Genomic DNA, 27,320 nt, shown 5'->3' with positions numbered 1-27,320 from the left:
CTTCCTACGCAGGTATGTGACAGCGCTGGGGAAACCTAGAGACACGATCTGAGCATGCGTCGCCATATTTGTGTGATCTGCCACGCCCACTCGTTGGCTCTAAGCTTCCATTGGCTGCCCCGCTGAAGACCCGCCCTCTTGAAGGAAAAGGACATTCAGTGGGTCTAAATAACCTTCCGTAACCAATCACAAGCAGCGACCTAAAGGTTTGTCCAATGACATCGGGCTTTGGTCAAGGCCCGCGGAGTTTAATTTTCGTCCGAGGACGCGGAAGTAGCGATTAGGTCTAAGCCGCAGGTTGAGTGTCGCACGGAAGGAGGGCCGAGTCTTCATCCCGGATACCCCGGCTGGGTGAGGGGCTTCAGGGCCAATTCCGGGGCCAGTGGAAGTGTCGTTTCCGCCCGTGGCAGGCAAGCCGGGACGCGAGGGCGGGCACGTGTGGACCTCTAAGCGCTCCTGGATCAGGACGAGAGCACGCCTGGCCTCGTCCTCTGCGGATTCCGCCGCGAGGTTCCTTAATGACTGCAGCTTGAAGTTCCCGTGTTTGCCGGGAGGCTGGGCTTCGGAGGAAGGTGAACCAGGCGACGGTGATCACCGAGCGGGCGAGACCCCGAGGCGGCTTGGGGCCAAAGGGAGTGACGTAAGCCGGAGCTAGTCTCGGTCTGTTATTTAGTAGTTGGGTGACTAAGTCACGTCACCTATCCGGGCTTCATAATCCTTATCTTTAGAATGAGCGAGGAGGGATGGGTGGTACTCCAATATATCAGTAAGGAAGTGTTATCATTCCTTTTGTTTGGTCAAAGTCTCTAGTCGGCCATCTGCCTGCTCTCAAGGAAGGGCTGAACTCATCCTTGCTTAGTCTCAGCCGAAGCTTTCGGAGGGAGGCGAAGCTTTCGGCTTTCGCTATTGCAACTAACTTGAAGGCTTCCTGCTAAGTTTCCAGTCTATCCTTGACTGATATTTATTAACTAAGTGGTGCGTTGGTAAAGAATCCGCCTGCTGATGCAGGAGATGTGAGTTCGATCCCTGGGTTGGGAAGATCCCCTGAAGGACTCTATGGCAACCCACTCCAGTATTCTTACCTGGGAAATTCCATGGACAGAGGAGCCTGGTGGGCTACAATCCACGGGATCTCAAAGAGTTGGACAGGACTGAACAGCTGAGCACACTAGCACTGGGTCCCTTGCTGCTGCTAAGTCACTTCAGTCGTGTCTGAGTCTGTGCGACCCCATAGATGGCAGCCCACCAGGTTCTGGCGTCCCTGGGATTCTCCAGGCAAGAACACTGGAGTGGGTTGCCATTTCCTTCTCCAGTGCATGAAAGTGAAAAGTAAAAGTGAAGTCGCTCAGTCATGTCTGACTCTTTGCGACCCCATGGACTGAAGCCTACCAGGCTCCTCCGTCCATGGGAGGGTCAAAAAAAATCCTATGAATTTTTAATGCAACTTAACTGATAAACTGAAGGTTTTTTTTGGTTTGTTTTGTTTTGTTTTTTTAACCAGCCCTTCCCCATTCTCCCATTGCTCTTTGTCTCTCCTCACCTCAAAATAATGCTGGCCAGAGAGATTAGTTTAGTTGATGGTGTAATGTGTAACGAAGGCTTTTTTGTTTGTGTGTGCAGCAGTTATTTATCAAGAGTAATGTTTTCCTATTTTTTTCCCCTTAAGGTATGAAGAAACAATGTTTCTTTGAATTTGCTTCTGTATTTGCCTCATCAATGTCATTCATATTGAGTATCTTAAGAGAAATGCTGGAATATTTTGGTGTTCCCATAAACCAGGTAAATTGTTTTTAATGGATTTGAATGGACCTGTTGTATTTGGGGTCTTATTTTGGAAATGATTTATATGTCAACATTCAAGGCAAAATTGTTACTTCTGTATAAGGTATAACAAAGGCAAGTTTGCAGTAGTGTAGCTTTGATAATTTGAGTTAAAAAAAAGGATATGATTATTAGGAACCTATTTACTTGAAGGGTCAAAAGCTGATGAAAGATCGAAACCAAGCAAAAGATAGACATGACCCTCATAGATAAAATATTTTTAAAATTCTAGTGGTTTTATTTAAGGTAATTTATTTGAACCTGAAACTAACACAACATTGTCAATCAGTTATACTCCAGTATAAAATAAAAAGTTGAAAAAAAAAATGCTTGACATTTGTTATAGAATGATGAGTTTCATAGTTCAGCAAATTCAGGAGAGAGGTTGAGTTGGTGTCAGAATCATAAACAAATCAGATTTTGTCTACTTACTGAGTAGCTATGACATCTAAGATCTCAGACAATATGCACTGTTCTGTAGGTGATGCACGGTGGCAACACATCTTTCTTGTATTCATGATTCTTAAAATACAGTGTGAGACATGAGAAATATATACATACAGCTATAAAAGTACATATAAGACAGACACAAAAATAATAGAGGGGCATACAGAAAATGGGCAAGTTATTGCTATTTGGTATGGTGAATTAGAATAGTCAAGGATAAATAAAGGATTTTGAACAAAAGTAAGTTGAAGAATGATGGAGCCATTAATAAAAAATGGACAACTCAGTATGAGGAACTACTTTCTCCTAGGGAGATAAGTTAAATGTGTTGGAATATATAAATACAAATATCTTGCTGATAATTAGATACATGGTTCTGGGTGTAGGAAAGAAAAGAGATTCAGATTTGGCGTTTTCTATATTCATTTTTTATTTGACTTTGATGATAGAGGATGTCCATAATGAAGCATTTTGAATTTCAGAATTGAGGTTAAAAATAACAAAGACCGAGGGATAGTTGAAGATTTGCTTCAGTATTCTTGCCTTGAGAACCCCATGAACAGTATGAAAAGGCAAAATGATAGGATACTAAAAGAGGAACTCCCCAGGTCGATAGGTGCCCAATATGCTACTGGAGATCAGTGGAGAAATAACTCCAGAAAGAATGAAGGGATGGAGCCAAAGCAAAAACAATACCCAGTTGTGGATGTGACTGGTGCTAGAAGCAAGGTCTGATGCTATAAAGAGCAGTATTGCATAGGAACCTGGAATGTTAGGTCCATGAATCAAAGCAAATTGGAAGTGGTCAAACAGGAGATGGCAAGAGTGAACGTCGACATTCTAGGAATCAGCGAACTAAAATGGACTGGAATGGGTGAATTTAACTCAGATGACCATTATATCTACTACTGCAGGAAGGAATCCCTTAGAAGAAATGGAGTAGCCATCATGGTCAACAAGAGTCTGAAATGCAGTACTTGGATGCAATCTCAAAAACAACAGAATGATCTCTGTTCATTTCCAAGGCAAACCATTCAATATTACAGTAATCCAAGCCTATGCCCCAACCAGTAACGCTGAAGAAGCTGAAGTTGAATGGTTCTGTGAAGACCTACAAGACCTTTTAGAACTAACACCCAAAAAAGATGTCCTTTTCATTATAGGGGACTGGAATGCAAAAGTAGGAAGTCAAGAAACACCTGGGGTAACAGGCAAATTTGGCCTTGGAATACGGAATGAAGTAGGGCAAAGGCTAATAGAGTTTTGCCAAGAGAACGCACTGGTCAGAGCAAACACTCTCTTCCAATAACACAACAGAAGACTCTACACATGGACATCACCAGATGGTCAACACCGAAATCAGATTGATTATATTCTTTGCAGCCAAAGATGGAGAAGCTCTATACAGTCAGCAAAAACAAGACTGGGAGCTGACTGTGGCTCAGATCATGAACCCTTATTGCCAAATTCAGACTTAAATTGAAGCAAGTAGGGAAAACCACTAGACCATTCAGGTATGACCTAAATCAAATCCCTTATGATTATACAGTGGAAGTGAGAAATAGATTTAAGGGCCTAGATCTGATAGATAGAGTGCCTGATGAACTATGGACAGCGGTTCATCCCTGAACGATGGACAGTGTACAGGAGACAGGGATCAAGACCGTCCCCATGGAAAAGAATGCAAAAAAGCAAAATGGCTGTCTGAGGAGGCCTTACAAATAGCTGTGAAAAGAAGAGAAGCAAAAAGCAAAGGAGAAAAGGAAAGATAAAGCATCTGAATGCAGAGTTCCAAAGAATAGCAAGGAGAGATAAGAAAGCCTTCCTCAGCAATCAGTGCAAAGGAATAGAGGAAAACCACAGAATGGGAAAGACTAGAGATCTCTTCAAGAAAATCAGAGATACCAATGGAACATTTCATGCAAAGACGGGCTTCATAAGGACAGAAATGGTATGGACCTAACAGAAGCAGAAGATATTAAGAAGAGGTGGCAAGAATACACAGAACTGTACAAAAAAGATCTTCACGAGCAAGATAATCACGATGGTGTGATCACTCACCTAGAGCCAGACATCCTGGAATGTGAAGTCAAGTGGGCCTTAGAAAGCAACACTATAAACAAAGCTGGTGGAGGTGATGGAATTCCAATTGAGCTATTTCAAATCCTGAAAGATGATGCTGTGAAAGTGCTGCACTCAATATGCCAGCAACTTTGGAAACTCAGCAGTGGCCACAGGACTGGAAAAGGTCAGTTTTCATTCCAATCCCAAAGAAAGACAATGCCAAAGAATGCTCAAACTACCACACAATTGCACTCATCTCACACACCAGTCAAGTAATGCTCAAAATTCTCGAAGCCAGGCTTCAGCAGTACATGAACGGTGAACTTCCAGATGTTCAAGCTGGTTTTAGAAAAGGCAGAGGAACCAGAGATCAAATTGCCAACATCTGCTGCATCACTGAAAAAGCAAGAGAGTTCCAGAAAAACATCTATTTCTGCTTTATTGACTATGCCAAAGCCTTTGACTGTGTGGATCACAATAAACTGTGGACAATTCTGAAAGAGATGGGAATACCAGACCACCTGACCTGCCTATTGAGAAACCTGTATGCAGGTCAGGAAGCAACAGTTAGAACTGGACATGGAACAACAGACTGGTTCCAAATAGGAAAAGGAGTACGTTAAGGCTGTATATTGTCACCCTGCTTATTTAACTTCTATGCAGAGTACATCATGAGAAATGCTGGGCTGGAGGAAGCAGAAGCTGGAATCAAGATTGCTGGGAGAAATATCAATAACCTCAGATATGCAGATGACACCACCCTTATGGCAGAGAGTGAAGAGGAACTCAAAAGCCTCTTGATGAAAGTGAAAGTGGAGAGTGAAAAAGGTTGGCTTAAAGCTCAGCATTCAGAAAACGAAGATCATGGCATCCAGTCCCACCACTTCATGGGAAATAGATGGGGAAACAGTGGAAACAGTGTCAGACTTTATTTTTCTGGGCTCCAAAATCACTGCAGATGGTGATTGCAGCCATGAAATTAAAAGACGCTTACTCCTTGGAAGGAAAGTTATGACTAACCTAGATAGCATATTAAAAAGCAGAGACATTACTTTGTCTCAAAGGTCCATCTAGTCAAGGCTATGGGTTTTCCAGTGGTCATGTGTGGATGTGAGAGTTGGACTATAAAGAAAGCTGAGTGCCGAAGAATTGATGCTTTTGAACTGTGGTGTTGGAGAAGACTCTTGAGAGTCCCTTGGACTGCAAGGAGATCCAACCAGTCCATCCTAAAGGAAATCAGTGAGTGTTCATTGGAAGTACTGATGTTGAAGCTGAAACTCCCAATACTTTGGCCACTTGATGCGAAGAGCTGACTCATTTGAAAAGACCCTGATGCTGGGAAAGATCGAGGGCAGGAGGAGAAGGGGACGACGGAGGATGAGATAGTTGGATGGCGTCACCAACACAATGGACATGGGTTTGGGTGGACTCCAGGAGTTGGTGATGGACAGGGAGGCCTGGCGTGCTGCAATTCATGGGATCGCAAAGAGTCGGACACGACTGAGAGACGAACTGAACTGAACATATCTTTGAAACAACTTGAAAATCCCTACTTAGGAAAGTTAGTGAAGTCAGTAGGAGGGTGCCAGAGCAGAAATAGAAGAGGAGGTGAAATCATAAGAGTGGTCAAGATAGTTAGTGGCAATGACGGAATGAGAGAGAAGGACAGAAGTTTGGCAGAATGGGAATTGCAGAGCAAGACATTCACATTAACCAAGAGTTACGTGACTGTGTGTGACAGTAGTGGCCATCACTGTAGTGGAGCCTCTAGGCCTGTGGTTCTTAGCAAGGGTGCACCTGTGAGTGATCTGCAGAACCACAGAGATAATTATGTTAATTAAGTCGGGCATCTTTAGCATAGGCTGTGCTGATCAGTGTGAATGTCACTTTTAAATACTTGAAATGTCTAAGTTGAGATCTGTTATAGGTATAAAATATACAATGGATTTTGAAGATTTAGTCTGAAAAAAATATTATAAAGATATTATTTTTAAAAAATATTGATTTCACTTTGACATAATATGCATATACAAATTAAATACATTAAGCAAATTAATTTCACTTGTCTCTTTCTACTCTTCAAATGTAGCTACTAGAAAGTTGTATCAGATCAGATCAGTCGCTCAGTCGTGTCCGACTCTTTGCAACCCATGAATCACAGCACGCCAGGCCTCCCTGTCCATCACCAACTCCTGGAGTTCACTCAGACTCACGTCCATCGAGTCAGTGATGCCATCCAGCCATCTCATCCTCTGTCGTCCCCTTCTCCTCCTGCCCCCAATCCCTCCCAGCATCAGAGTCTTTTCCAATGAGTCAACATTTCGCATGAGGTGGCCAAAGTACTGGAGTTTCAGCTTTAGCATCATTCCTTCCAAAGAAATCCCAGGGCTGATCTCCTTCAGAATGGACTGGTTGGATCTCCTTGCAGTCCAAGGGACTCTCAAGAGTCTTCTCCAACACCACAGTTCAAAACCATCAATTCTTTGGTGCTCAGCCTTCTTCACAGTCCAACTCTCACATCCATACATGACCACAGGAAAAACCATAGCCTTGACTAGACGAACCTTTGTTGACAAAGTAATGTCTCTGCTTTTGAATATGCTATCTAGGTTGGTCATAACTTTCCTTCCAAGGAGTAAGCGTCTTTTAACTTCATGGCTGCAGTGACCATCTGCAGTGATTTTGGAGCCCAGAAAAATAAAGTCTGACACTGTTTCCACTGTTTCCCCATCTATTTCCCATGAAGTGATGGGACCGGATGCCATGATCTTCATTTTCTGAATGTTGAGCTTTAAGCCAACTTTTTCACTCTCCACTTTCACTTTCATCAAGAGGCTTTTTAGTTCCTCTGCACTTTCTGCCATAAGGGTGGTGTCATCTGCATATCTGAGGTGATTGATATTTCTCCCGGCAATCTTGATTCCAGCTTGTGCTTCTTCCAGCCCAGCGTTTCTCATGATGTACTCTGCATAGAAGTTAAATAAGCAGGGTGACAGTATATAGCCTTTACGTACTTCTTTTCCTATTTGGAACCAGTCTGTTGTTCCATGTCCAGTTCTAACTGTTGCTTCCTGACCTGCATACACATTTCTCAAGAGGCAGATCAGGTGTTCTGGTATTCCCATCTCTTTCAGGGTTTTCCACAGTTTATTGTGATCCACACAGTCAAAGGCTTTGGCATAGTCAATAAAGCAGAAATAGATGTTTTTCTGGAACTCTCTTGCTTTTTCCATGATCCAGCGGATGTTGGCAATTTGATCTCTGGTTCCTCAGCCTTTTCTAAAACCAGCTTGAACATCAGGAAGTTCACGGTTCACATATTGCTGAAGCCTGGCTTGGAGAATTTTGAGCATTACTTGACTGGTGTGTGAGATGAGTGCAATTGTGTGGTAGTTTGAGCATTCCTTGGCATTGCCTTTCTTTGGGATTGGAATGAAAACTGACCTTTTCCAGTCCTTGGCCACTGCTGAGTTTTCCAAATTTGCTGGCATATTGAGTGCAGCACTTTCACAGCATCATCTTTCAGGATTTGGAATAGCTCAACTGGAATTCCATCACCTCCACTAGCTTTGTTCGTAGTGATGCTTTCTAAGGCCCACTTGACTTCACATTCCAGGATGTCTGGCTCTAGGTCAGTGATCACACCATTGTGATTATCTGGGTCGTGAAGATCTTTTTTGTACAGTTCTTCTGTGTATTCTTGCCACCTCTTCTTAATATCTTCTGCTTCTGTTAGGTCCATACCATTTCTGTCCTTATGAAGCCCGTCTTTGCATGAAATGTTCCATTGGTATCTCTGATTTTCTTGAAGAGATCTCTAGTCTTTCCCATTCTGTTGTTTTCCTCTATTTCTTTGCATTGATTGCTGAAGAAGGCTTTCTTATCTCTTCTTGCTATTTTTGGAACTCTGCATTCAGATGTTTATATCTTTCCTTTTCTCCTTTGCTTTTCACTTCTCTTCTTTTCACAGCTATTTGTAAGCCCTCCACAGATAGCCATTTTGCTTTTTTGCATTTCTTTTCCATGTTTTGGATATTATCCAGTTGTTGGTTGCAAATGTTTTCCTCCACTCTGTAGGTTGTCTTTTTGTTTTGTTTATGATTTTCATGTGGTGCAAAAGCTTCTGAGTTTGATTAGATCCCGTTTGTTTGTTTTTGCTTTTATTTCTTTTGCCTTAGGAGACCAATCTGAGAAAATATTGCTAAAATTTATGTCTGAGAGTGTTTTGCCTATGTTCTGTTCTAAGAGTTTTATGGTATCATATCTTATGTTTAGGTCTTTAAATCATTTTGAGTTTATTGTTATGCATGTTGTAAGGGAGTGTTCTAATTTCACTGATTTGCATGTAGCTGTGCATCTTTCCAACATCACTTGCTGAAGAGACTGTCTTTTCTCCATTGTATATTCTTGCTTCCCATATCATAGATTAATTGATCGTGCATGGGTGGGTTTATTTCTGGTCTCTCTGTTCTGTTATTTTGATCTACATGTCTGTTTTTGTGCCAATACCACAATAAGTAAAGCATTCTTAAATTGTTTAGGGCATGATTCATTTATTCACCTCTTTAAAGGAAATTACATGAGTATACTTTGTATTACTTCATTGCTTGAGAAATTGACATTGTCAATTTTTAATAAAGTTCCCCAGGGTATTTGGTCATTATCAGAAATAAAAAGAAATGAATTTGTGGTGCTTTCTCAAAAGATCTTCCTGCAATATGCTTATGTTAACTGCCTCCCTCAGCTGCACTCCCCTGTACCCCTCGTTTTTAAAAAATACATGTGAATAGTTTGATTCTTTGAAGAAAATAAAAGCATGCTATTCTATATTTTAAAAAAAATGCTATTCTATCTTTAACATTTGTTCTTTTCATAAACAATATAAACATGCTCAACACAGTACTACTTTTTAAATAATGATTTATGTTTAAATAGGTTTTACACATTTGGGAAAATAAAGACTATGGATCAGCTCGGAGTATTGTTCGTATCGTTGGGAAACTTCTTCCTTTAGAACCTTGTCCCAGGCCTAATTTTGAGGTAAGTCAGTCAACATGTATTATTTAAGTACCATGTATAAAAATTTCTATAGGGAAATAGGGACATAGACTGGAATAGAAGAAGAAATGTTTCCTGCAAACCAAACACCTGTAGCTTATCCTGGAAACAAGTAATTTCATTTGTGTTTTTGTCTTTATTACTTTATTACTTTAATTATATCCAAAGATTGCCAGATGTGAAGAAACCCCTGAGTCGTTTCTTTGATTCTTTTAGTCAGTGTTTTATGTTGGATGGCATTCCTAGGGGAGAGAATAGTGCCATATGCATAGACTTGAGAACTATGTTTTCCTGAGTCCTTTTTCTTGCTAACAGGTGTATGTTTTTCTCTTGCATATGCTTTCTCCTTTCACACTTGTGGATTTTTAACTTGTGTAAGCAGTTTCTACAGGCATGTGTCTCCCCCTGACTGCCCGCAGAGCTCTGACTTTCTTTCCCCTTTTCCCTTTAGCTGGTTCCGCTCTTGAACTCTGTGGACCCGGCTAACTGTGGCTCTGTAGTTCCGTCTTTTGCTGACGTTTGGTGTGTGGCAAATGATGAAGAAGCCAGTTATCTCAGATTTCGGTAATTTTTCTACATATCTTGGAAAAGTGGGGTGTGGGCTACAATCTGAATTCTTGCCTGTGTTGAAGTGTGTTCAGACTAAGTGAGCCTTTTCATTTATTTTGTCTAGCTCTATAGTACACTGAGTCCTACTAATGTCTTCATGATAAGGATGACTGGTGTTTTTTCTCATTTTTGGCTTGTTTTTCTTAACGCACATTTAAACCCAACCCAGGCCTGCAAAGGAATGATATTAAAAGGATTTGAAGATTACCACGTTCATTTTTAGGAGAAAGCTCTTTCCTGTATACTAAATACTGAATCTGTTTTTCTTGTTTTTAATTATTTATTTCTGGCTGCTCCAGGCCTTTGTTGCTATATGTGGGTTTCTCTAGTTGTGGAGAGTGGGGCCTACTCAAGTTGTAGTGCAGGGGCTTCTAACTGTGGTAGCCTCTTGCTGCAGAGCGTGGGCTCTGTAAATTGCGTCTTGTGGGCTCTAGAGCGCAGGCTCCGTAGTTGTGGTGCGCAGTCTTATTTGCCCCTCGGCAAGGGGAGTCTTCCTGACAGGGATCACACTTGTGTTCCCTGCATTGGCAGGCGAATTCTTAACCACTGGACCACCAGGACATCCAATACTAGATCTATTTTGTTTTATATATTTAACCAAAATTTATACAGTGTTTACTGTGTACCAGGCAATGATGTTAAATATATTTCATCATTTGGATGTTTTACTGCTTGGGAATACTAACTTAGGAGTTAGTGTATTCAGATACAGGCTGTAAGTACAATAAAGGTCAATTATTCAAAATTTCTGCTTAAATTTATTCTATGTAAAGCTGGTTTATAAATTTTCAAAAAATTAGAGTACTTACCCCAGTATAACATGGAATCCTTTCAAGCCTTATATTCCAAATATGTAGAATTTCTAAGTAGATTAACTTTATTTCTAAATAAATCCATTTGTACGGTTTGACATTAATAGAACAGTTATAGGATAATTATTTTTGGTTTATAGTTTGAAAGCCAGATGCATCCCTTTCTTCACTGATCACTTCTGGTCACCTGCTAAAGGCAGCGTTCTGTTCTGGGGATTGAGGATACAAAGTTGTGTAAGATACTGCTTGTCCTCAGTGAGTCTACAGACAGTTGTAGAGTAAAGAGAGCTATTCTGATTTTGTTTTGGTGTTTTTGTTCTTTGACTGAAAGAAATTATTTCTCTTAGAAAATTTTCCCTCCCCCATCTCTCTATCCGTTTTTTCCTTCATTCCACCCATAGTACATGGAAAAATGAAGAAGAGGAGAAAATTGCATCTTTTCATCCTTTGCAACTATTTGAAGGTCCATTGACACCTGCTGTAAGGCATAACAAACCAAGAAAAAATGATTGGCCTGAAAGTGAAACTGCAATTAAAAAGATAACTGCCCTTGAAGATGAGCTAGCTTTTCTTCGCTCTCAGATTGCTGCAATTGTGGGACGGCAAGAACTGGGAAACAGTACAAAAGCTGGTAAGTAACACTGGGTTTTTGTTTTGGTTGGATGATACTTCTCTAGTATTTTAAGTCAGTGCAGTTCTAAGTAAGAAAAGAATGTTTGCTGCTAATGTATCTTCTGAATGACATGGAATGTGAAAGGATGTTGCGTGTGTGTGTGTATAACTGCTGATGTTTGTTAAGAATAAATTAAGATGCATTTGTAGTGACCAGAATGGCTTTGGTTTAAAGAAGAGCTAGCTATGCTGCCAAAGGTTGTAGTTTTATATTCAAAAGCCTATTTTCTAAGTACAGTTGTCCCTCAGCATTTTGGTTCTAGGACCCCTGTGGCCACCAAAATCCAAGGATACTTATGTCCCTTAAATAAGATGGCATATTTGTATATAATCTGTCACATCCTCCATCTTTCTGTATACTTTAAATCATTTCTCATTACTTATAATATCTAATAAAATGCAAATTATTGTAAATACAATAGAATTGCTATGTAAACTGTTGTTAGGGTGTGGAAGATCAAATTTGGCTTTTTGAAACTATCCTGGAATTTTAAAAAAAAATATTTTCAATCAGCAGTTTTTTGAATCTGCAGATGTAGAGGATATGGGTGAGGATATGGATACAGTCTTTCTAAGTCTTTAGAAAAGCATTGGAAATTTATAGGTTTGGGGTTCATATATTTGTCGTTTGAAGTTATGGCTGCTATACTTCCATCAAATCTAGGTGAATACTGTTTTCTAGATAATTCTCTCTAAAATTTTTAGAGATGTGAGTTGCTTTAAATAAAATATACATACACACACTGTATCTATATGTATGTAGAAACACCTATATAAACACATATATGTTTGTTTATAACCCATACTTTTTTATAGTATTATATATTTATAATTTATATGAAATATTATATAGAATATGTTACTATAGAATAAAAAATGAGATTATATATACACTTTTTAAAAAGTAGTCATGTTACGTATGATTTTAGGAGCAAATCTGTTGTGAAAAATTTAAGTATTTGGTACCCATCTTAGGCTCTTGCCTAGAAAATATGTGTCTGGGTGTTTCTACAGTGTCCTTATAGAGTGAATATATCAGTTCGTGTGTTTCTAGCCACAAGCTGTTGATTGTGTTTTAGCTTTTGTAAACTGAAAATGAAATTTAGATTGTAACTGAAAACATTTTTTATTTTCTCTTTGAAATGCATTCTCTCCCTTCCCCCTACACAGAGAATCCTAATTGGATTAAAAAGAAATTTACTATTTGCTTGACTCTTCCAAAAATTGCTAAGCAGATAAGGTTGATTCTCCTTCTTGGCCACTGTGTCATTGTTATGATAGCATTACAGAAATTGTTCCTATTTTGATTCTAATTAGTGTTACATGTCATGTCGGAGACAGTTTTGTGTGATTTTTCAACAGACTAAATTTTCTCTAGGTTTCCTGGACTTGAATGGCAGGCCTAGTGGTTTTGGACAAAAGCCATCATCAGGGGCTACTCAACTCAATGTCAAACAAGATTCGTTTTCAAGTTCAGTGCGTCCCTCTTCTCCTCCTCCACCACCGCCTCCTCAGATTTCTTCTGTACAGCCTCCATGTTCTCCTCTCATGAAAATAGCATCTAATAGTATTTGTGCATCAGATAATTCAACAACTGAAGTGAAACAACAGCACCCAGATGCTGGGAAGACCAATTATAGTCATCACTCAAAAAACCAGAAAAATGAAGCTGTTCCAAACATGTTGGATGTTCTAAAGGATATGAATAAGGTTAAACTACGTGCTATTGAAAGGTATGTTGTCATAATTTGCAAAATGAACCAAAATTTTATCAGTGGTGTTTAAAGAAATTATTTTATCAAAGTAAACATATATAAGTCTTCTCTTTGATTCTTCTTCACCCCAAACATGGCTCCTAGAGAGAATCATTTTCAAATTTTTGTGACTCTTCTAGTGTCTTATCTTCATATTTTTGAAACATTGTACTTTTGCTATTTTTTGATATTTTAGTTATATTTACTGGAATTGTTAAAAATCTGAAATACATTCTCTTAGACATTCTACCTCCTAACACACATGCACACATACACTTCTTATTACATCTTCCAATATGGTTAAGTCACAGTCTTAAATACATGTTCAGAATTTATATCCTTATTATAATAATAAACATTCACAGGAAAGCTATTTCATATGCTACAATTACATTTTATTTGTTAACTAATTTTATTTTTTATTGCAGTTAACTATTGCCTCTTTGAATTCCCCTCAACCCCTGGAAATCCCCTCTTGGAGCCTTCTACCCTTCGCTAATCTTACTTGTTGCTCTAAACCTGCTACATTGTTATCCTAAGGATTTCCTTTGTCATCATAGGCATTCTGTTTGCCCAGTGTTGCATCGCCCACTTCCTGGGTGTTCCCTCTTCTGTAGCTTCCTGAGGAATGCATAAAAGCTAAATTATTTTAAGACCTTACATATCTGAAACTTTTTTTTTTTAATTCCTATACTTACTTGCTAGTTTGGCTGGATATATAATTAGCAGAAAATCATTTTTCCTCAGAATTTTGAAGACATTATTTCATTGGTTTCTAGCTTTCAGTGTTCCTGGTTAATGTCATTTTAATTCCTGATACTGTGTATGAAACTTGTTTCCCTTATTCTTGAAACATTTGAGATCTTCTTTTTGATCCTAATCTTCTCAAAATTCATGATGATGAGCCCTGGAGTGTTCTTTTAAAATTTCTCATGCTGATCACTTACGGACTCAATCAGTTGTCCTTTATTTTTGAAAATTTCTTGTAATATTTTTCTGATACGTCTCCTATTTTTTCCCTCCGTTCTTGAAGCTCCTATTAGAAGTTCGAATGCCAGAATTATTTGTCTTATCTTCATATCTTTCCTCTACTGATTTCTTTCTATTTTTTATTGTACTTTTAAAGAAAGTCCTTTTCAATTCTTCTATGTGTTTTTCCTGTTATCATTTTTTGAGGGGGGAGGCCACACTCAAATCTATGTACCCTCAATGGTCCCCACTGCCACCTTTCATTGTAAGCCACCATTTTATATAATTTCGACTTTGGCAGTGACCTCTTAACTGGTCACTCTCTTTTCATTCTTGCCTCCTTGTCTGTTCTCCATATGTGAATAATAACCAGAGTGATCTTTAACAATTGAAGTCAGATCATGCCATTCGCCTGCTGAAAATCCTTTGGTGGTTTTCACTGTGCTTAGAATGAAATCTTGACACCTTGCTGTGGCCTGGATTCAGCCCTCGTGTCTCTGACGTCCCATCCCACTTCCCATCTTACTTCACTGCACTCCAGTTGTACCTGTTTTCCCTTTCTGACAGATGCCAGCCTCCTTTCTGATGCATCCGTTGGATGTTTACAATAAAACTGACTGCTTGTCATTTCCTTAAGAAGAATGGCAAATCCTTTAAGAGACTTATCCTCATCATCTCATCAAAAGCGCTTTATCCTAGCTACTATCACATTTCCCTCTTTTATTTATTTATTTTGTATTTAAAAAAATACTTATTTGGCTGTGCTGAGTCTTAGTTGCAGCATGCGAACTCTTAGTTGTGGCAGTGGGATCTAGTTCCCTGACTGGGGCTCAAACCTGGGGCCCCTGCATTGGGAGCGGGGAGTCTCAGCTACTGGACCACCAGGGAAGTCCCTCCCTCTTTTATTTTATTCACAGCACTAATTGCTGCCCCAGATGTTCTTGCTTACTTGTTCACTGATGAACTCCTGCCCCTAGAGTGTTCCACGGGAGCAGGATTACCTCTCTACCCCCAAAGTGTAAAAATGGAGCCTGGCGAAAGAGTCAGCATTCAGACTGAGTGAGTGAACAAAGAGCCTGATGTTTTTCTTTTCATGAACTCCATAGTCCTTTTAAAAGTTATTAAATATTTAAACTTTTCTACCCACTGGAGAATTAGAAAATAAAAAAACGAAGATGATATTTGATAAATCCCAGGTTATAATGGATTGTGGTAGAGCCCCATATGGTTTCTCAGCTGTCTGATTCCTAATCCATTGCACCCTTATATTTGTTATCCAAAGGCAAAACATTCCAATCTTTTGAAGACGAAGTAGATTATATTATGCTTCTATTTCTGCTATATAATGCTTAGATTTTTGCTGTGCTTGTCAAGGCTTATGTGCTTAGTTGCTTCAGTTGTGTCCAACTGTTTGTGACCCCATGGACTGGGACCTGCTGGCCTCCTCTGTCCACAAGATTCTCCAGAATTCAATCGGAGTAGGTTGCCAGGCCCTCCCCAGGGAATCTTCCTGACCCAGGGATCGAACCTGTGTCTCTTACATCTCCTGCACAGGCAAGCGGGTTCTTTACCACTAGTGCCACCTGGGAAGCTCTTCAATAAGGAACTTAATACACAAAGTTTTAAGTTATTCCATTTTTTTAAAGGTCCCCTGGAGGCAGACCCATTCATAAAAGGAAAAGAGAAGACTCACCTTGGGATCCAGTGTCTCTAATATCCCATGCACTTAAGCAGAAATTTGCATTCCAAGAAGAAGATTCCTTTGAGAAAGAAGATAATTGTTGGGAGTCTTCTCCATTTTCTAGTCCAGAAACTTCAAGGGTGCGCTTATAATGTAAGGTTAAATTTTCAGTTTTTCTCATGCATATTGTTCATGATGTATCTTTACCTTCAAATTCTCTTGAAGTAATTATGTGGACTGGGCCATAAAATTGTTTGTTGATACTGTGTGCTGCTAATGTTCTGGTTTTTGTACTGACTTTCACTTACATGCTCATTTTAGCTTTTAGCATACTATGGCATTTTTTGAGATAAAACATTTGATTTGAAAAATACTTGTACATAAGTTTCTAATGGTTTCTCCTGAACACATGCTAACTTGACATTGCTGTCTGTCACTGTCGCCGCCCAGTATGAACCGGGCATCTGTAACTTTGAGAGGAGCAGAGAGGAGTGATGTAATAGATTCAACCTAACCATATTTAAATGGGAATACTCCCAGTATTTTTCCTCGTCACATGTAAAGACTGGATTATTTAGATAAATAGAATATTTATAATTGTGCTTAACAAAGCAAATGAGCTTATAATTATCTTTGATGACCTTGCTCCCTGGACACTTAAAAAAATTCACAGTATATTTCAACTCTTAACTCTGAAGATTGCTCCTTATTTGAAGCCTCTTTGCATTACTTCAGATATAATCCTAATTTGGGGGCTGGTTTCCCATCTCATAGTTTAGTTGAGAATTAAAGAAGATTAAGCCATGGGAACAAGGGGAGAGAGAAAGAGGGACAGAGTCTAAAGTCCGGTGGGTGGCACTGGAGTGGCTAAGGAGGAGGGGTGGAGGCTAAAAAGCAGATGACAACTCGCAGAGCAAAGCAGAGCAGAGGAGAATTGTTCTACTCTGTCAGTTCCGGCAGAACTGAGGTCTCACTTTCTGTGACCCCAGCCCTGAGCACCCTGCCTGACACATAGCCCGCTCTCAAACAACTACTTACTATTGAATGAATTAAGCCTCATCGCGTCATTTGGTATGCTATTCTGTTTTTTTACATCAGAATAATGTATTAAACATTTGCTTTATTTCAGTTTGGACACCGTATCTTAAGTCAGAAGTATGTTGAACTAAAAGAAGAACCAACAAACCCAGCAGGTGTAGACCAAGCCATGAGCAATAGGGGCTGTGTCTACACCTAGAAGGCAGGACTGCAGAAGTGTACCTACATGCCTCCCCTGCATGTGAAAGGATCGCGTCTCCTGTTAATGAATTTAAATGTAGTCCATATGCTGGGGTATGTTAGTGCAGACGTCTGAAGGATCTTGACCTATGTCTGGTTTTATAAGATCCAAGAGTTAACGGGCTACTGATGATAGTCAGGTGTATGGATCTTTTTCATTTTTTCCCCACATATGTTAAGTTTATTAAAGCTGAATAAATACTTTGAATGATTTTCCTAAGAGCTAAATAGTAAAGGATTTAACGTTTCTCATTTGAGAATGGTAAGATCTCATTATAAGGTAACAGAAACCATTTAGTGGATTAAGAAAGCAGTGTAAACTAAGTCTGTATTGTACTGCACAGCCAATGATAGTACATTTGAGTTTTTAAAAAAGATTTCTTAAATCAGTTATGACTTGCTTATTTAAGCGTCTTTGGCTCTTTTAAAGATTGGTAGTGATATGGTTTACCTGGCCTCCAGCAACTTGGAGATTTTCAAAAAATATAAAATTATAATTTTTTCACCAAGAGAGTCATACTTTGAATCATAGATTGAACCCCCTAAAAAACTTGAGGTGATAAAGAATTATTCTTAGAAGCTGATTTTGACTGTTAAATGCTTGATTGTAGAAGTATTTAAAGAATCTTCTTGATAAGTTTTGCCCTCACTTGCTATGTAAATATGTACACCTGTCATTTTATTTCCTTTGTTCTTTATTATGCTCTGTTCCTTTGTAAATAAACACACCTTTTTGAACTTGTTTGTGTTTTATAGCACTTTAAATTCATGTTTTCTTCTCACTACATTTAGAAACTCTAAACTTTTGGGGGGAAAGAGAGTTGTGTACTTAGTTTCTTGGTCAGTATGAAGAAACACAAGTTTGGAATAGGTGTTTTTTTCCTCTGCCATTACAGTAATGTGTGTAGGAATTTCCATGTTTCCCTAGAAATGGAGCTTAGGTTCCATTTGGATGGACTCAGCACCCACCCATTTTGGAAGCTCTCTCCTTTTGAAAAAGCCCAGTTTGCTTACCGTTTTCATGTTATGGTGATCAAGAGTTGGCTGCCTGGTTATCTCCATTTCCGACCCCTTTCACCCGACACCTTCCAGTTAGGCCTGGCTATGCCACATTCATCTTATGACCACAAGGAATAGGCTTTGAGTCACAGAAATGTGAACCCTGACATCACCGAGCTGTTGAACTAACACCAGCAAAAGCCATCTCCAGACTTCTTATTACATGAGAAAGATTAAAAAATATGCTGAGTGGGTTTTCTGTTATTTGCAGCCAAAAGCATTCGTAGTGATACAGCAAGTACACCAGTGTGCTTTCATACCTGCCTGTTATTCCCTCTCTGTAGTCTGACACTTCTCAGGAGTTTGTTCATGCTGTTGTCCCCGCCCCTCCTAGACATTGTCCCCATTCTGCCTCTTCTCATCTTGTACTTGGAATTAGAGTCCCTCTTCCTCTGAAATAACTAGTTTTTATCCCGTAGGGCAGTTTTGCATTGTGGGAACATTTTGAAGATACTATTTTCTGCCAAGTGAGATCTATTTCCTAAGAAATCTCAAGTTGGTTTTTTGGGGGAGGGAGGCTTTTCTTTTCTACTTCAGAATGAATTTTCTGCTTGCCCAAAGCACATGTCAGCACTAGGATGCATCAGAATTGAATTGACCTTGGGCTCACCTCTATTAGCTTCCCTGGTGGCTCAGACTTGCCTGCAATACAGGAGATCCAGATTTGATCCCTGTGTCTGGAAGATCCCTTGGAGAAGGGAATGGCAACCCACTCCAGTGTTCTTGCCTGGAAAATTCCATGGACAGAGGAGCCTGGTGGGTTACACCGTGGGGTTGGAAAGAGTTGGACCAAGTGACTAACACCTCTATTTAGAAGGACTTCCAATGTCCTGTAGAACACAAGACCATGCCGTGAAATTCCTCTTTGGGAGGCCTTTTGAGTGGCCTACACTTGCGCTCCTTGTGACTTAATGTTGACTGTAGAGTTTGTGAGGGTTTAGGCTTTCATCATGAATCTATACGTAAATTAATACCTAAGTGTTGTTTATAACATTTTAAACTTGTCTAAACATATTGTGAATGTGGAAACTTTATCTTCTTGCAAGTTATATAAACAACAGCTTATTTTCCTGACTAAGACATGAATCCTCCCACTTGGTCTTGAAGAGTCCCTCCTCTCCCCTTTTCCTCATATGCCTTTAAACTAAGTTGTATTCTCTCTCTTGATTGGCTGGAAGTTAATCCCTATAGAAGAATTAAGGTATTTGACAAATCATTTGACAAGGCATTCTAATACCATTTTATATTTGGGGAAAATATATTGGTTTTATAATACAGATTGCAGAAAGTTAATGCTGTTCAAAATTTTGACTGGTTGAGACATGCAGATGATAGCAGAGATTGTCAAGGCAGGGAGAGGAGATGGGACTTCCTAGGAGGATACATCAGTAACTGGAGGAGGCACTACTGGAGTTGCAAATGGTGGTTTGGGACTGTTATGGGTAGGGGTTACCAAAACCCTTGCTTTTACAATGAGAATGCATTTGTGCTTTAATTATGAAATTTATATAAAAATTTGGTTGGGAGACAAGCCAATCATGCAAGTATGAGATTTTTATATCAAAAGAGGGCTATTGGGGGACTTTGCTGGTGGTCCAGTGGTTAAGAATCTGCTTTGCAGTGCAGGAGACGTGGGTTTGATCCCTGGTCAGGGAACTAAGATCCCACATGCTGAGGGGCAACTAAGCCCACACACTGCAGCTACTGGGCTTGAGAGCTCTAGAGCTCATGTGATACAACTAGAGAGTCCCTGCACTGCAACAAAAGCTCCTGCATTGCAACAAAGATCCATCTCTTGTGCCACAGCTAAGACCTAATGCAGTCAAATAAATATTAAACAAAAAAGGGCTATTGGGACTTCCCTGGTGGTCCAGTGGTTAAGAATTCGCTCTTTCATTGCAGGAGGCTCCAGTTCAAGGCCTGGTCAGGGGACTAAGATAACACAGGCTGCATGGTGAAGCTGAAATATACAAAAAGTAAATTCATAATAATAATAAATCTAAAACAAAACCAAAAAAGGGCTATTGCAGGTTGGGTCATTTGGGAGGCAGACTGTGAGATAGGGATTAATGTGAGGAAATCTATCTGACTGTGTTCTCAGGATCATACTCCCACTAGGGAAGGAAACAGGAGTGGGTGAGGGAGAAGCTGGGCTGAAATGTAGCCTCAGCAAGGGCCTCAGAGCCCTCTAGAAGGAGCTCTGAAGCTGGAGTAGCCCTATGGAGTAGCCTCCCTTGGTGGTGCTAGCGGTAAAGAACCTGTCTGCCAGTGCAGGAGACACAAGAGACGTGGGTTCAATCCCCAGATTGTGTTGGGAAGATCCCCTGGAGGAGGGCATGGCTACCCATTCCAGTATTCTTGCCTGGAGAATCCCATGGACAGAGCAGCCTGGTGGGCTACAGTCCATAGGGTCACAAAGAATCAGACACGACTGAAGCGACTTAGCACATATGCATGCAGTCTGCCACTGCTCTGAGGGTGCCAGGTCTTTGTGTCTTCACACTGACCCTACATTGATGAGTGCGGCATGATCTTGAGCAAAGCTTCCTGCTTCAACCAAGGGCATTTCCACAGAGGTTTGTCATAGTGGTGCATCACAGTCCATTAGCAGACTAGTCATCCACAGAAGACATGGGCTCCAAAAATGTTGCAGGGTCCAGCCTGCCTTCCACTGCCATTAGCCTTGAGTAGTATTGACTGTCCAGAATTCCCAGTACCCATTACCCTTTCTTCCTTCTACTTATTTTCTTGAAAATGTTTGCATTTTAAAAATTGGTGTTGAGAATGCTTTTCTGTCTCCAAATATCCCCCTCGAACCTATGCTGCTCCCCTTGGTTTCTGTGTGGGTAACCTTTGGTTGGTCTTTCACAGCTTTGCCCTTTTCTTTTCATGGAAATAAATAGTTTTCAAGGACTCAGAAACATTAAACAGTCATCTCATCGTGTGGCTTTGGGAACTAATGGAAGAAGTGCTGGAAATGTGCTGGGAGAACTGAGTTATTACCTCTTGGGCCCCAAGCTCCCTGACTGTAAAATGAAGCGGGACATGCCCTGGGGTCTGATGTACAATATTAACATCCTCTGACTTACTTGGCTCAGGTAAAAAGAGACATAATCATAGATCAGTTTGGTTAATCCTAACTCAATTGGACTTCCCTGATAGCTCAGTTGGTAAAGAATCCACCTGCAGTGCAGAAGACCCCAGTTCAATTCCTGGTTTGGGAGGATCCCCTGGAGAGGGACTAGGCTATCCACTCTAGTATTCTTGGATTTCCCTTGTGGCTCAGCTGGTAAAGAATACGCCTGCAATGTGGGAGACCTGGGTTCAATCCCTTGGTTGGGAAGATCCCCTGAAGAAGGGAACAGCCACCCACTCCAGTATTCATGCCTGGTGAATTCCATGGACTGTATAGTCCATGGGGTTGCAAAGAGTTGGACACGACTGAGTGACTTTTACTTTCACAGCTCAATTTGGTTGCCATTTCAGTTTCTGTTCAGTTCAGTCACACAGAAGTGTCCAACTCTTTATGACCCCATGGACTGCAGCACACCAGGCCTCCCTCTCCATCACCAACTCCCGGAGTTTACTCAAACTCATGTCCATTGAGTCGGTGATGCCATCATCCAACCATCTCATCCTCTGTCGACCCCTTCTCCTCCCACCTTCAATCTTTCCCAGCACCAGGGTCTTTTCAAATGGGTCACTTCTTCGCATCAGGTTTTCTGTACTCTGTTCTGTACTCTGTGCCAAATATTCTTATCAAGGAGATGTGGTTTTGGACTGGACACTGGGGGGAAATGGTCTGTGGGTCCCTAAGAATTTCTGTTACACTGCACTTGGGAGTGGGCTGTAATTTACCATTCAGGTGAGAGCAAATAGCTCTCATTTTGAATGGCATTGATATATCAGCTCCTGTTGTTAGTGCTTAACAAATATTGACTCTAATCCTTAAAATAAGACAAGGAACTATTGTTTTCCTCATTTCACAGATGGGGACCTAGACGTGGGGAGCAGAATGAACTCCCTCAGATTTCCATTGCTGGTAAGTGGCCAAACGGGATTTGAACACAGGCAGATGGGTTTGCACACACACACACACACAAACACACACACATATATACATGCTTTTATAAAATACATATTTTTAACCCCTGGGAAACATTGTCCATCTTGTAAATTTGTTTACTTATTTGTTTACACTTTGCCTTTTTCCTGAAAGTATTTAAGGCAGTTTACAAGGATGTATAAAACTTGGCAGAAAAACTTGAAAGGCAAAGTTCAGACTGCAGTTTTCTATATTTGCCACAAGAGGGAAGTATAGCATTAGAGAGCACCCGCGTGTGAGCTACGTCGCTTCAGTTGTGTCCAACTCTTTGCGACCCTATGGACTGTAGCCCACCAAGTTCCTCTGTCCATGGGTTTCTCCGGGCAAGAATACTGGAGTGGGTTGCCATGCCCTTCTCCAGGGGATTTTCCCGACCCGGGGATCGAACCCACGTCTCTTGTGTCTCTTGCATTGGCAGGGGGGGTTCTTTACCACTAGAGCCATCTGGGAAGCTACTAACTAGTTATACCACTTGAATGTCAGATATTTAGTCACAAAGTAGACTCAGATTTTCATAACTTGCAAAAACAGCTTACTTTAAAGCATAATCATGAATTACAAATGACCATAGCTTTTATCAACCTGAGATTTATCATCAAACTAATTCAACTTTTTTTCTTAATTGTAGTTGATTTACAAAGTTTCAGGTGTACAGCAACTGATTCAGTTAACTGAATCAGATTCTTTTTCAGTTTCTTTTCCATTATAGGTTATTAGAATCTGTTGAATATAGTTCCCTGTGCTATACAGTAGATCCTTCTTGTTTATCTATATAATATACAGTAGTGTGTATCTGTTAATCCCTAATACCCCATTTATCCCTCCCCCTCTCCTTTTCCCCTTTGGTAACCATACATTTGTTTTCTATGTCTGCGAGTCTATTTCTATTTTGTAAATAATTTCATTTGTATTTTCTTTCAGGATTCCACATATAAGTGACATCATATGATATTTGTCTTTCTTTGACTTCACTCAATATAATCTTTAGGCCCATCCATGTTGCTGCAAGTGGCATTATTTCATTCTTTTTAATGGCTGAGTAATATTTCATTGTATATATGTACCACATTTTCTTTATCCATTCATCTATTGATATATATTTAGGTTGCTTCCATGTCTAGACTGCGTGCTTCCCTGGTGGCTCAGATGGTAAAGAATCTGCTTGCAATGCTAGAGACCCAGGGTTTGATCCATGAGTTGGGAATATCTTTTGGAGAACGGAATGACAACTCACTCCAGTAGTCTTGCCTGGAGAATTCCATGGACAGAGGAGCCTGGTGGGCTACAGTCCATGGAGTCGTAAAGAGTCAGACACAATGGAGTAACTAACACTTAAACACTTATAAATAATGCTGCTATGAACATTGGATGCTTGTATCTTTTTGTAATTCAGCTCTTTTCCCAACAAAATAAATTTTCTATATAATTCAAGGATAAGAGCAGAAGCCAGTATTGCTAAACTTTAAGATTTCAGTAAGATTCTTATAAGTTCTTCAGTGTAAGTTCAGCAATTATTTGACTACTAGAGAGAAGCATAAGGCTAATTATGAATGATAGGATTATAGTTTTTGTTTTTATTCCAGTAAAGATTGGTACATTAAAGTGGTGGAATTTTGGACTTCCCTGGCTGTCCAGTGGTTAAGACTCTGAGGTTCCAGTGCAGGAGGCATGGGTTCCATACCTTGTTAGGGAACTTAAATCCCACATGATGGCACCAAAAAAAAAGTGGTGGAATTTTTTTTTCCCCTGGGTTGGGAAGATACCCTGGAGAAGGGCATGACAACCCACTCCAGAATTCTTGCCTGAAGAATTCCATGCACAGAGGTGCCTAGAGGGCTACACTCCAACCGAGTGACTAACATTTTCACTTCATACCATAATTTACACTTGAAAATGTTTCCAAAGACATTGTAATTGTTCAAATGATTGCCCTCCCTTCTACCCCCACCCCCCCACCCCCTGCTTTTGTATTGGCCCGGTGTCATCCTGCAGTTGAGAGAAGCCTTGTCAGAGGCTAATCTGGAGAGGAGTATCAGCGATTTCAGGTCCATCTGCTGGGGCATGGAAGTATGATGTGGCACCCGAGGGTCCCCTGAGTAGGACGGCACTCTGTCCCATGTGGTTTCAGCCTTTGACTAGGTCTCTGTTTGGTCCTCCCCACGAAGGACCTTGAGTTCCCTGCTTCACGGTCAGGCTTTCAGCCTTGCCCTAAGCAGCTGGTAGCCAGGGAGCCTGTGCTGGGTCTGCTTACACTAACCCTTCTTCCCTGAGAACTAGACCATAGCTTCTGTCCTCCAAGGTCCTGCTGCCTGTGGTCAGAGATGATGATAATCAATCACGATAGCTAAACTCAAAAACTTAGTTTGTTCTGGTCTCTGAACTAGACATTTTACAAGTATTAACCTGTTAAGTCATATTCCTTTTTTACAGATGAGGAAACTAAGGAGCAGAGAAGTTAGGTACTTTACCCACATTCATGCTACTAGTAAACTGCTCGAGTTCAAACTCTGGGTTCCAGAGTCTGAGTTCTTTCCTGACCAACCAGCCCCTCCCAGTGGATACCACTGCTGTCTCATCTGACCTCCAAAGACAACAGGTAACCTCTGGTCCCCAAAGTGCCAAGTTAGCATAACTCTGTGCTATGGCATTTGCTGTTTCTGCCACGTGGGGATTCCCACTCATCCTTTAAGACCCAGTTTAGGGAACATTTTTCTCGGAAGCCTTATCTGATTTTCCCTCTCCCCTAAACCCTCCAGCAGACATGACCACTTCCCACCAACTAGGTTTTCCTCTTTGCTGTCGTATTTGTTGCATTTCTAATTGCTTCCGGGTCTATTTCACCCCAACTCCACTGGGCACTTTTGAAAAATTATTTGTGTATTTGACTTCACTGGGTCTTTGCTGCTGTGCCCAGACTCTCTCTAGTTGCTATGAGTGAGGGCTACTCTTCGTTGCAGTACACACATGCTTCTCAATGTGATGGCTCCTCTTGTTGCAGAGCACAGGCTCTGGGTGTACAGGCTCAGTTGCCCTGTGGCATGTGGAATCTCCCTAGACGAGGGATTGAACCTGTGTTCCCTGCATCGGCAGGTGGATTCCTAACTTCTGGACCACAGGGAAGTCCCATTGGGCACTTTTGAACAAACTGAAGGTAGAAGCTGGGTCTTGTTTGTTTCATTTCCTCCTACATCCAAACTGCAGTCACAGCAGCAATTAGTGAGCACTTCAATGTATTAAGAAGGATGTTTAGGATAGAGGTTATCTCATTTAATGACAGCCCTTCGAGAGAGATATTTTTATCCTCATTTTACAGACAAAAATGGAGCTCAAAGAACTGCTACCAACTGAAAAAGCTGGACTCGAACCCAAGCTTGTCTGATCTCCAAGCCTATGCGTGTAATTATTAGACTCCATGCTTTTCTTCGACAAATGTGATAGAAAATGACTTGCTATAAATTTATTTAGTTAAAACAGCATCCGTTATTCAATAACAGACTTTATCCAAAAGTATAAAAAATAATGCAAGTTAATTGCTTGAATTCAAGTAGTTAGAATTACGAGCTGGGGTTTAAACTAGGGCTGCTGAGGCCAGGGGCAGCTGCCCTCAGTCTTTGTGGCCCATGTTAGAAGGGCAAGATCTTTCTCAGGAGAGGCTTTCTTGACTGATAGATCAGGCTGAAACTGCTGACTGCCCGAACCAACCACGGGATGGCAAGGTCTTTGGCCCTCACAGAACCACCAGTCTTGGGCATTTGGTTGACACCTCTGACCATGTGTGGACCTCGGTGAGCAGGTCCCTGCCTCACCCAGATTCCCTCCCACTTTCTGCTAGCTCTGTGTCCCATGATGTACCACAGAAGAGCCTGCCTAAGAATTGCTTCAGAGTCTTTGGAAAACCACTTCCAGCAAGAGTATCTATTTCTCCTCTGAGGATGAATCTGATTTCTGGAATAGACAACTGCCAAGTCTGATGAATGAATGGTTGATCAAGCTGAATGATATCACAACGGGTCACAAATGACGTCCAACTTGCAGGTAATTCAAGTGATTTTCTTGTAAGGATTGTTGTAATCTGCTTCTGAAGGCATTTCCTGAAGACTGGTTCCAAAAATATTTTTGAGCAGTGGCTACGTCGGCTGCATTGTCGGGGATGAATTTTGGAAGCAAAAAACTCACTTAATATGTTTTCAGTACAGAATTTCTGATAGAAGTGTCAGTATATCCATCATAGGGCTTTCCAATCATCCATGTGTTTTGTGATTGGTATTGCCTGAATAGCAATTTGGATCTAAGATTTAAAATGTTAGTTTTAACAAATGATAGAGTAAAATTTTGGATGAAGATAATGTACTCTTGTCTCCTTATGTCAAAAGCAGGTTAGATTTGACAAAAGCTGCTGGAGTGTTATGGGCTTCCCCCGCAGCTCAGTGGTAAAGAATTGCCTGCCAACGCGGGAGACACTGGTTCAATCTGTGGGTCAGGAAGATATCATGAAGAAGGAAATGGCAACCCATTCCAGTATTCTTACCTGGAGAATCCCATGGATAGAGGAGCCTGTTGGCTGTGGGGTCACAAAGCATCAGACATGACTGAATGACTAATTAACAATAACTGGAGTGTTACATCATAAATACATCTATTTACCTTTATTTCTTTAAGATATACAAGGGAATTTTATACTTATCTGTTATTTTCAACTCAAACTGCATATTCTGACCAAATTGAGTCGTTAAAAAAATAGATGGAGGGTAAGATATCACAAAAATTGATTTCTTTTCCTTTAATGAAATCTGTCTGTGACCAGGAATCCCTCATCTCATAAATTGCTGACATCGATGATAGTCAGCTGGACGTGAAAAAAAAAACCATTATTTTGTCCAAGTCAACCAGTCTTTGAGCATTTCACGAACTATATGCTGTGTTGAGTATTAGTTTCATAGTTTTTATTTTTAAATTTATTTTGGCCACTCAGATTGCGGGATCTCAGCTGT

The 27,320-nt window shown here is 40.5% G+C and overlaps 1 protein-coding gene across 3 annotated transcripts; it reads left to right on the top strand.

Moving 5' to 3' along the window:
• Positions 1–225: 225 nt before the first annotated feature.
• On the top strand, positions 226–17,894 carry MTFR2 (mitochondrial fission regulator 2). 3 transcript variants are annotated; one of them, XM_070376735.1, is made up of 8 exons: positions 226–572; positions 1,667–1,779; positions 9,268–9,372; positions 9,842–9,954; positions 11,213–11,442; positions 12,862–13,216; positions 15,853–16,040; positions 17,017–17,894. In XM_070376735.1, the coding sequence occupies exons 2-7, from the start codon at positions 1,669–1,671 to the stop codon at positions 16,037–16,039; spliced, it is 1,101 nt and encodes a 366-aa protein (XP_070232836.1). In that variant the 5' UTR covers positions 226–572; positions 1,667–1,668; the 3' UTR covers position 16,040; positions 17,017–17,894. The 3 variants fall into 3 exon arrangements, with proteins under 3 accessions (XP_070232836.1, XP_070232835.1, XP_005899166.1); XM_070376734.1 differs by having other exon boundaries at positions 226–660; XM_005899104.2 differs by having other exon boundaries at positions 227–640.
• Positions 17,895–27,320: the final 9,426 nt, after the last annotated feature.

This window comes from Bos mutus, chromosome 9 (genome assembly GCF_027580195.1).
Source record: "Bos mutus isolate GX-2022 chromosome 9, NWIPB_WYAK_1.1, whole genome shotgun sequence".
NCBI classification, from domain to species: Eukaryota; Metazoa; Chordata; class Mammalia; order Artiodactyla; family Bovidae; genus Bos; species Bos mutus.
Note: the sequence above shows the minus strand (reverse complement) of the source record. Positions and strands in the feature narration are given on the sequence as shown.